The sequence below is a fragment of the Phocoena phocoena genome, chromosome 20 (assembly GCF_963924675.1).
Source record: "Phocoena phocoena chromosome 20, mPhoPho1.1, whole genome shotgun sequence".
Taxonomy (NCBI): domain Eukaryota; kingdom Metazoa; phylum Chordata; class Mammalia; order Artiodactyla; family Phocoenidae; genus Phocoena; species Phocoena phocoena.
In genome coordinates, this window is record NC_089238.1 from 58575388 (window position 1) to 58585461 (window position 10074).

Consider the following 10074-nt stretch of genomic DNA (forward strand, 5'->3'; position numbering starts at 1 on the left):
CTTGGGCGGCGGGGGAAGAGACTAGCCACCAGCCTGTGCTGGTGTCCAGCAACTTTAAGACGCTCCTGGCTCCGCCCCTCCTGGGGCCCCACTGTGGCCAGGAGCCCTCGGTGATGTGGTGACATGGTGGGTGCTGAGGCCTCCACAGGGTGAGATGTGGGGACAGTCACCGGGCGTCTCCTCCTTGAGGGCATCGGTGAGGTCAGGACCTGCCGAGACAGCCCTGAAACTGCCCCCAGGACTCCGTGGGCGCCGAGGGTCGTGACGGGCGTGTGAGAGTAGCACCGTCCTCCCCCAGGCGGTGGGCGGGCAGCACACAGGCTTGGCTGGTGTCCAGGTGGTGGACAGATAGCTGGTGCCTGCTGCGCTCTGAGGGCTGGAGGGTTAGCTGGGGATGGGATATGGGCCCGAGTGACAGCCCAGAACCACAGCCACTGCATGTCCCAGATGGGATGTGCTGGCAGTGCTGGGGGAAGAAGCAACATGTCCTGGACCAGGGGAGGGCAGCCGGGTACAGGGGAGGGTCATGGGGCCGTGAGGTGCTGAGCTGGGGGTGGGGGAGAGGAGACGGGGCGGCGTCTGTACCTGGCATCTGGAGCCTGGCTGTCCCAGCGCTGCCACCACTGGCTCAAGGCCCCAGGGGACTGGCCGAGGCCACCCTGAAGCTCCCCTGGGTGCTGACGGGCCCTCATCCCTCTCCCCGCTCGGTGAGGCCCGGGAATGTGGCCTGGAGTTTGCAGTTGGGGGCCGTGTGCTGGCAGGCTGGTCGGCAGGGCAGGGCAGGAGGTGCACCTCCCTGGTGGTCGAGGTCCCAGCTCCCCCATCCTCCTGCAGGAGGGGGACTTCAGCCACATCCTTCCTTTCCCATTAGCCCTGAGGGAGGCTGAGGCTGGGCCTGGGTGGCCCCCCCAGGGACCATGTCACGGGCCTCCTTCTGGAAGGCGGCAGAAAGGACAGGCTGGCAGGTGGCATCCTCGGCCAGTGGGGTCAGCGTGGTCAGAGGGGAGGGTGGGCCAGTGGCTCCCACGAAGGGTTCTGAAGCGGGGTAACGCACCCCAGGTCACAGCTCTTCTCTCGTGGAGACTTTTGCTTGCCCAGCCCTGCCACGGAGAGCTCACGAGATCCAGCTTCTCCATAGAGGAAGGGTCTGGAACACTGCGTGGGGGGCAGACACGGAGAGCGAGGCAGGGGCTTGGCCTTACCCTGATGACCTGCCACCTGGGCACAGCCCAGCAGGTGATTCTTGTCAGCTTTTAAAGGCCTGTGGCGACTGGGAACAGCAGGGGCCCGTGGCACTGATGGTGGCCCGAGACCACCGTCCCTGGGTGGATGTTTCATAGGGCCAGGTGCCGGCCTGGGGGCTGAGGGCACACGCTGGGGCACCAGGCAGGCTGCCCGGGGAGGCAGAGGCACGCCTCGAGCCAGCAGCGGGGAGAGCGGCTGCAGCACGGGGACCGGGGTGGGGGTAGTGGGGCTTCACCCCGATGGCATCCAAAAGGCCACCTGTAGGCCACCACGGCCACCTCTGGGCCCCAGCACCAGCCCCATTCAGACTACCCCGGCCGGGGAAGCTCAGGACGGTGCCCAGCCTGCCGGCCTCAGGTGGACCCCGTCCCAGGACGAGGAGGTGAGCGCCACAGGCCAGCAAACCTTGGCCTGAGCTTGTCGCAGGGTAGGTGGCCAGGCCGGCAAGTGAGGGCACAGGTCGAGGGGAACAGGGTCCGGGGGGCGGGCAGGACCAGCAGGGGCCGCAGCCCAGCCCACCCCAGACGCGGAAACGGCCTCTGCGGGGCCCCGAGGCCAGCTGCTCTCTGAGCCGGAGCTGCCTGGGGACGGACACGTGCCCGCGGACCTCGAGCGGAGGACGGTCCGGTGGCCGCGCTCCGGCCCTCTGCCTTTAGTATTCACTGAAGGAGACGCACCAGCCAGGTGGCTGGAGATGCTTTGAGACATTTTATTTAAATTGTTTTTAAAGACAGCAATAATTTATGCCACGAGCCAAACGAGGGCGCCGATGAGCGTCTTGTGAACCGCCTGGTCGCTGCCCTGGCTCCGCGCTCTGCCACTGCCGGGGTGGCCCTGCTGGGGGCGCGAGGTGGTGGGCTTTGGACCAGGTACAGCAGGGCCGAGGCCAAGACCCAGGCGGGAGGCCAGGAGCAGACACAGCGCCACTGCAAGTGGCCGGGCATTGTGATTTCTTCCCGTGATTATCCCAGTGACCCTGGGGAACGACGAGGTGACCTGGGGACGTGGCCACCTCGGTCCCCGCACACAGCGATTGCCCCGTCTCTCCTCTCCTCCCCCTACCAATCCCACAACCGTTCGTTTTTTATTGTTTTTTTAAAAAATATAATTCTGTAAATGTTCCATAAAAATACTATTATTCCTAGTCAAACACAGATATTGCAATATGAAGGGTAACTGCTCTGTCTTTGCTCTAGAAAATGTGAAAAGGTCATCACACCGGATAATATAGAAAAGTGTGGAACTTCTAGGTATCACAAAAGCCAGTACCGAGCACGCGACGGGGAAGCGTTGCCAGGTGCTGGGCCGGGGCCCCCTCCGCGCTTCCCTGCTCAGTGCCGGGGCCTGTGGGTGCGGCAGGGCCTGAAGGGTCCTCTCTGCAGGGAGGACATCATGGCTTTGAGACACAGCGGCCACACTCGGTCCCAGTGGCCGGCCCCCCGAGGCCACCTGCTCAGCCCGACAGGGACGTGGCCTCTCCTTCTGCAGCAGTGAGGCTCCACCTGGCCCTCAAGGCGCCTTCCCAGGCAGGCCTGGGCCCAGGAGCTGGTGGGGCGTGCTGCTGGCGGGGCGTGTCCCTTGAGGCGGGAGGCATGGGCCAGTGGCCGCGCCTTCAGTTCTCGGAGAGAGACAGGGCCAGGGCAGCCTGGAAGGCGGCCTCCTCGTCGATGCTGTAGTCCTGGAAGACAGGGAGTGGAGCTGGGCCGGGGACGCCAGGGCCTCCCAGGGCGACGCCCCCGGCCCTGGTCCTGTCACCTCAAATGGACCGGCTCTGCCGCGTCCAGCCTCCCCGCCCCCCTTCAGCCCCGCACGGTCGTGGGGTCCCGGGCGCTGCGGGGATGGTCTGGCTGCCCGAAGGCCACCGCGCCCAGTGACTGAGGGCTGGGCGGACTGCGTGGGCTGGACGCCCGGAATCGGAGCTGTCCTTTCCCCTGAGACTCAAGAACGGGGCTTGAGATGAGCAGAGAAGCCAGGGATCCCCGTGGCATCCACCCATCGGGACCAGGCACAGGCGGAGGGAGCGGAGGGGTCGACTCCACAGGGTCTGGCGCCTGGAGGCTGGAGGCTGGCGGGGGATGAGAACAGCAGGGCTGGGGGTGCACGGGAGGGAAGGGCCTGCAGGAGGGTCTGCAGGTGGGGACCGCAGGTGGGAGAGGGAGAGGAAGAGACGGAGGTTTTCCCGGCGAAGAAGTCCCCGTGGCTCTTCCCCGCGGAAAGGGCCTGTCCCCCGTGGAGGGGTCTGTGTGCCGAGGCCCTGGTGCAGAGCTGGGGAGATGGTGGCCCTGCGACGGCACCTCTCCGAGAGGAGGCCCCGCGTGAGGAGAGCTCGCTGGCCCAGCGGTGAGGGACCCGCAGGACAGGGGGCCGCTGTGGGCCTGGTCTGCACAGCCCCAGAGCCCCCGGGCCTCTAGTGGCCACGTGGACCTGCCCAGCACCGGCACCGGAGGAGGGGAGGGGAGGGAAGGGGAGGCACCCACCACGAAGGTGTCGTAGGAGAACTTGTGCCGGTGGAGCAGGTGCTGCAGGAAGTTGGCGCTCTTGTAGCTCGGGTCGCCCCAGGGCATGGCCGAGCAGATGGGACACACCTGGGACAGAGCAGGCCGGTGAGCCCACAGGGCCCGGGAGGGCCGGGCGAGCGGGCCGGGCGGGCGTGTGGGCGGGCGTGCTCACCACGCGGCTGGGGTCGCTGCGGTGGCTGTCCACGCAGTGCTTCACCAACTCCTGCTGGTCCAGGTTGCGGGCACCACAGTAAGGGCAGGCGAAGGTGGACCTGTTGGGGACGGCGCTGGGGCGGGGGTGGGGGTGAGTGGCGCTGCCCACCTTCCTACAGCCCGGCCGGCTCGCCCTCCCCTGCCCTGTGGGCCGTAGCTGCCGCGGGGCCCTGCCCCCATCTGCACATCCCACTGCGACCTCCCGCCACCTAACCCCGGGCCCCCTGCTTCCCCGACACGGCTGCCCACCCTGAGAGGAGGTGTCTGTCCAGCCCCGGCCTATCTGGGGACCGTGCGTCCCTGCTGGGAGGTGAGCCGTGGGGGCCTGGCTTGGGCCCTCCTGGGGTCCCCTACCCACAGGGGGCGAGGCCCTCCGCCGGCAGCCCTCCCACCTCCTCAGGGTGGGGCCCCACTGCCCACCCCACGAGGTAGGCCTGGAGCTGCCCCACAGAGGGGCCCCGGCGAGGCGGCCTACCTGGGGATGGGCTGGGACGTGGGCACCACAGGGACGAACTTGGGACAGCTGGCCATCTGCTCCTGGACCTTCATGCAGGAGGCAACGTGCACCCTCATCTTGGCCAGTGTCACCTGGGGAGGAGAGGAGGGGAGGGGCCGGGCAGCAGGGCTGGGCCTCTGGCTCCCCATGCCCCGGCCCGGCAGCACTGCGGAAGTGGGGCCCAGAGGCCGAGTGAGGGAGACACAGACTCAGGACCCTGAAGGCTGCAGATCCGCGCCCAGAAGCAGGCGCTCACGGCTTCACGATGGGGCCACGCGGGGGGCAGTAGGCCTCTGGTCCCTGGGGAGCTGCAGGCGAGGGGCGGCCCACGAGGGGACAGGGAGGGTGTCTATTTGGGAAAAAAATACCCCTTGTAATGGGAGCCAGCAGGCAAAATTCTGGACAGTCGAACGTCCAGCAAACTCTTTACCAAGAGGTAGGAAACGGAACAAGATACAACCTTCTCGGCTGCCCGAGTGGCCGTCCTGGCCGAAGGTGGGAAGCAGCTCAGCACAGGGCAGGGGAGGGTGCCGGCGCAGAGAGCAGGCGGGACGACCTGGGGAGGACGCCCGGCAGCCCTCCCGGTGGCGGTGGCGCACACAGGAACCTAGTTCCCAGAACTGCGGAGGCCGAGAGGGAGCAGGCGGGGCAGCTCCGCCTCGAGGGGCCCTCCTGACGCCGGCCCGCCCCGGCTCTGCCCAGGGCTGGGACACTGAGCAAGCCTGCCACCCGGGCCCGCACGAGGCCAAGGGTGGGGGCCGCCTCACACAAGAGCCAACAGCCTGCTCCGCTCTCATGCCGGGAGGGAGGGGCACGTGCGCCTGCAGGAGGCCGCGGCAGCCCCTCACGGCGGGCTCACGGTGGCCCCTGGACAGTCTGACCTTCGACCTTGAGGACAAAGCAGCAGGGCTGCTGCCTGCTGTGATAACTCAGAAGAACTCGTTGACCCGAGCGATGGCAAAATCTGAAAGCCTAAGTTCAAACTCCGTTCCCGGGCTGGGTCCCCCACAAAGTGGTGTGCCCGCCTGAGCGGGCAGCGGGTGCCGGGACAGGGTGGGCTCAGCTCAGCCTGTGTCCCTGCGCCAGCCACAGCCCGGAGCCCAGGCCACACGCAGGGCCCGCAGGAAGCGAGTGGAGCGGCGGGCTGCCCAACAGGGAAGGGACGTGGCCCCCGCCCAGCTCCCCTGCGAGCCCATCGGAGCCCCCCGGGCCAGGGAGGCTGCGGTACCTTCTTACTGCAGCCCCGGCAGGGTGCCTTGTAGGACGAAAGCTGCTTCTCCACGTGGGCGGCCTTGTCCACTTTCTTGGGGTCAAAGGGCAGGCGGCACAGTGGGCACAGGGGGGATGGCACCTGCAGACACGGCTGGAGGCACTCCCCGCAGAACCTGCCGGGCAGACATGGGCCTGAGGGCTGCGCTCCCCTGCGTCAGCAGTAGCTTCTGGGCCAGGGTCCTATGGGTTGAATGGGCACCGTCTGTCCAGAAGATGACCCAGGTCGCTGCCCAGCTGTGGGCTTCTGGGACACTCCTGCCGATCCTGCGATGAGGGCTGAGCTGCAGCTGTGACCCCCGCCCCCCAGGTCCCATGCTGGCCCCGCAGCCCTGGTCCCAGCAAGAGCTCTGGCTGCAGGAGGCCCAGGGCCCAACCTGTCCGTCTCACTGCCAAGCGGTGATGATGCCACCTCAGGGGACTCCAGGACATCATGGGGGACCCTGGAGACCCTCTACCCACGAAACTCTGGGGAGTAAAATCACTAACAGTGGTGAGAGGAAACCGCAGGGCCCCAGGGCCCAGGACTCATTGGATGGAGCAGGGCCAAAGCTGGCCAGGGAGTGTCACCAGCCTTGGGACAGTGCCCTCTCCGCAGGCAAGAAGGGCTCTGGCTCGGCCTGAGCAGAGGCGTGGTGGCAGAAGGGCTGCGCCCCTCTCGGCCCTGAGCTCTTGGCCGTGTCCGTGGAGACGCCATGTCGTGAGGTACAGGTCCCGGCACCCCGTGTGTGCTTGGCCCCGGCAGCTGGCGTTTACAAACACCGCAGTGCCACAGGAACGCACACTGCCCGGTGGGCAGTGGGGCAGCGGGTCGAACACTCTCAGTGGGGGCACGAAGGGCCAGGAGCCTGACCGCAGGACCAGCTCGGTCCACCTTTGCAGGAAGCGCCAAGGGGACCGCTTAGCAGACGGGAGCCGTGGAGCCCAGAAGAGCACACGCTCGGCCCCAAGAGAAAGGCGGCAACTTGGCGGCCTGCAAGAAACCCACGAGGTGTCGGGGTGTGCACCGCTCTGCGTGCGTCTAGCAGGCTGGGCCTGCGGCTCACCTGAGCTCAGGGGTCCCTGTTCTTTTGCCTCAGGCTTTCACCTCATTTTAGGAAGAGGCAGCCACAGGTGATCCCGAGGCCCTCCTCCTACACGCTGGCTTCCGAACAGCCACCACTGGGTCGTCACCGTGGGTGTCACTGTTTGCACACAAGGCCAGGCTGGGCCTGAGGCCCATCAGAAAGTGCAGGGTTCCTGACACCCTGTTCCTGCACACCTGTCAGTCGAGGGCCCACCAGGCACTACCAGCAGCGCCCACCCCGTAGTGCTCCAGCACGTCCTCCAGGGCCGTCCCTCTCACTGGCCTCACAGCCGGGGCAGGCCTCGCGTGCCACCCTGGCGCTGGAAGAAAGCGCTGGCTCCATGGCCCCCACGGGGAGGCCGGGGGAGAAGCCGCACAGGAGCGCTCACAGCAGCACCGGTCACGAGAGCTGTGGAGACAGCACAGTGTCCGCTGACGGGCGAGGGACACAGAGGAGGTGGCCGATCCTTACGATGGGACACCCCTCAGCCCAGAGGGAGCATGGCGCAGCTGGATGCTGGCGCTCAGAGGACCCCGAAGACGTGCTCCGTTCAGGACAGAGGTACGGAGGCTGGAGGCAGCCCCGGCAGAACCAAACACTGGCCCTCAGGGAGGCCTCATCAGAGGGTCGGAAACAGCTGGACAGGGCTTCCCTGGTGGCGCTGTGGTTAAGAGTCACCTGCCAATGCAGGGGATGTGGGTTCGAGCCCTGGTCCGGGAAGATGCTGCAGAGCAACTACGCCTGTGCGCCACAGTTACTGGAGCCCACGTGCCATAACTACTGAAGCCCACGTGCCTGAGCCCATGCTCCGCAACAAGAGAAGCCCCCGCAACTTGAAGCCCACGCACCGCGACGAAGAGTAGCCCCTGCCCGCTACAACTAGAGAGAGCCCGCGTGCAGCAACGAAGACCCAACGCAGACAAAAATGAATAAAATAAATAAATTAAAAAAAAAAGAGGAAGCCATACAAGGCTGAATTCCTTTATAAAAAAAAAAAAAGAAACAGCCGGGAAGCTTCTGGTTCCGGATGTGGCTCACCGCCCAGGCCGTCCCCTGAGTATGACAAGTCACTGGCTCTGTCTGGGGCCCTGGGGACTTCACGGGAGCGCTTCCACACTCTCCACAGAGGCACCTTCTGCCTCTGGGCTCCTGCTCAAAAGCCCTCCCTACGACCTGTCCCCTTCTGTCTCATGCTGGAGCATGAGTCCCGGCCCCTGGCAGGGCTGCTGTCACCTCCAGAAAACCTATTTTGTGAAAGGAGACTGCTACAGTTAGGGAGCTGGGGGTGGGGGCGAGGGGTGGATAACCAGACCACCGACAAACTTTTTAGGAGAGATGTGAGTCTTCAAATCTTTCATGTTCATTTGCACACATGCCTTCAAAACACCGGAAAAGAAACTTATGGAAAGTAAGAGGCAGAGATGGAACAGCTAGGAGGTTTGTTTACACCAGCGGGTAGAGCCAGGGAGAAGGTCTTTTTAAGGCAGAAGCTGAAGAAGAGGCTCTTGCAGGACCAGCCTCAGAAACAGGAGAAGAGGGGACAGATTCTGCCAAGAAGAGCATGGGGAAGCGGGATTTATAGAAGAATATGCTTGCACAGCAGTTTGTGTATTTCTGTATTCTGAAAACCACCTTTTAAGAAAAGACTTATTTGGAAAAAATAGAAACCAGATTCGTGCTGACCAGAGGCCCGAAACACCACAGCCCAGGGTTGGGTGAGTGTTGATACAACCTGAAGCCCGGGAAAGGCTTTCTAAAGTTGGGCCTGGGACAATCACTACAGCTCTCCCAGGGATGGGCTGGAAGAAGCTGAACACACTTGACAACACCCACTGCTGTGTGCTGACAAGAGAAGTGCTGTGCAGGGGCTGCCCCTGCCGAAACGCCACACACAGCATGAAAGAGTGAGGCACAGCGCCTTCAGGACAAATCAGCAGTGCTCTCCCAGTGTGGGCAGGTAGGTCCCTGTGCTGCCTGCCAGTGTGTGTGTGTGTGTGTGTGTGTGTGTGTGTATGTGTGTGTGTGTGTGTGTGTGTGTGTGTGTGTGTGTGTGTGTGTGTAGGCTTGCTGGCTCCTGACACGGTTCCTGCCACCTCCCTGGGTGAGCTGAGCAGCACACACACCCAGCGGCTGCAACTCCCTCTTTGTATCAGGAACCTTCCAGGTCATCTGCCTTTGTTTGCAAAACGTTCAAAGACCGAGCCTGGGTGAATCTCGGCCCCACCTCCTCAGCAGCTCCGCTGGCAGCCAAGCCCTCCTGCCCCCTCTCCCCACCCTGCTAATTTCACTCAAGAGCTGTATTTTTCAGCCACTCCAGAGAGTTGGAGAGCCAACACCCTGATCTCAGCCCCCTCCCAAACAGGCTGGCAGCTCCCAGAAGCCTTGAGTGCAGCACTTGGCTGGGAGGAGAGCCACATCCGCAGGTTTCTGTTCCTGAAACAACCCGGCCCTGGCACAGCCGGAAACCCTAGCAAGATGTGTGGCATCTGGTCCCCCGAGGGCTAGCCTGCCTGGCTGCTCAGTGATCGATGTGACCCAAGTTCTCCAACAGAACAAAACAGCACCAGACTCCAAACAAGCCCCTGCCCAAACTTTAGGGAACTCCTCTCTTCTGCGGTCAAAAGAAGCAGACAGCGGGTCCAAAACAGAGTTGACGGCAAAAGGCACAAGGCATTTATTTACAACTGCCCACTGCAGTCTCCACGGGACCAGATGGAAGGCGACCGGCGCAGAGGTCGTGCCCGCTGCCCTGTGAGTCCCCGGGGAGGCTCATCTATTCCGGCAGCGGCCCCGGGCACTGCCCGTTAGAGATCGGGCAGGGCTGCAGGTCGGTCCTGTCTGCCGACGGGGTGATCGGATCGAGAGCCCGGGGCGGGCGGACGGGCGGGCAGGAGGCTGGGCTGAGGGGGATGGACGCGCCCAGAGGGCAGAAACGGCCCTGCGCGGGGAGACCCGCGCCTCCCGAGTCCTCGCGCGCCGAGGCGGCTGCAGAGCGCTCCCCGCGGCGGCGCCCGACCCCGCGGCCTCCCGGAGGCCGGCGCACTCACGTGTGTCCGCAGCTGCCGATGGCCACGGGCCGATGGTAGACTTCCAGGCAGATGGGGCAGCTGTACTGCGCCTCCAGGCCGCTGTCGCCGCCCGCGGGCCCGCCCGGCGGCTGCCGCTGCTGAGCCGAGGCCACCAGGCTGCGGAACATCGCCATCCCCGGGGCCCGGCCCGCCGCCGCCGCCGCCGCCCCTGTCCCGGCCAGGCCCGGCCCGGCCCGGCCTGCGCGTCACGGCCGCGC

General features: G+C 65.0%; 1 protein-coding gene across 2 annotated transcripts; it reads right to left on the reverse strand.

The window, feature by feature from the left end:
- Positions 1-2857: 2857 nt before the first annotated feature.
- RNF166 (ring finger protein 166) lies at positions 2858-9990 on the reverse strand. Of its 2 annotated transcripts, XM_065899707.1 has the most exons (6): positions 9836-9990; positions 5681-5837; positions 4432-4544; positions 3916-4030; positions 3723-3830; positions 2858-2923 (listed from the first exon to the last, which is right to left on the reverse strand). In XM_065899707.1, exons 1-6 carry the CDS (start codon positions 9988-9990, stop codon positions 2858-2860), a joined length of 714 nt encoding a protein of 237 aa, XP_065755779.1. The 2 variants fall into 2 exon arrangements, with proteins under 2 accessions (XP_065755779.1, XP_065755780.1); XM_065899708.1 differs by lacking the exon at positions 5681-5837 and having other exon boundaries at positions 4432-4499; positions 9877-9990.
- Between the last annotated feature and the right edge of the window lie 84 nt (positions 9991-10074).

Coding starts and splice junctions, on each gene's coding strand:
- RNF166 (XM_065899707.1), bottom strand. CDS start 9,990: ATGGCGATGTTCCGCAGCCTGGTGGCCTCGGCTCAGCAGCGGCAGCCG. Junction 3,831..3,915: donor GCAGCGACCCCAGCCGCGTG/GTGAGCACGCCC, acceptor GCTCTGTCCCAG/GTGTGTCCCATCTGCTCGGC. Junction 2,924..3,722: donor TCTCCTACGACACCTTCGTG/GTGGGTGCCTCC, acceptor CCTGTCTTCCAG/GACTACAGCATCGACGAGGA.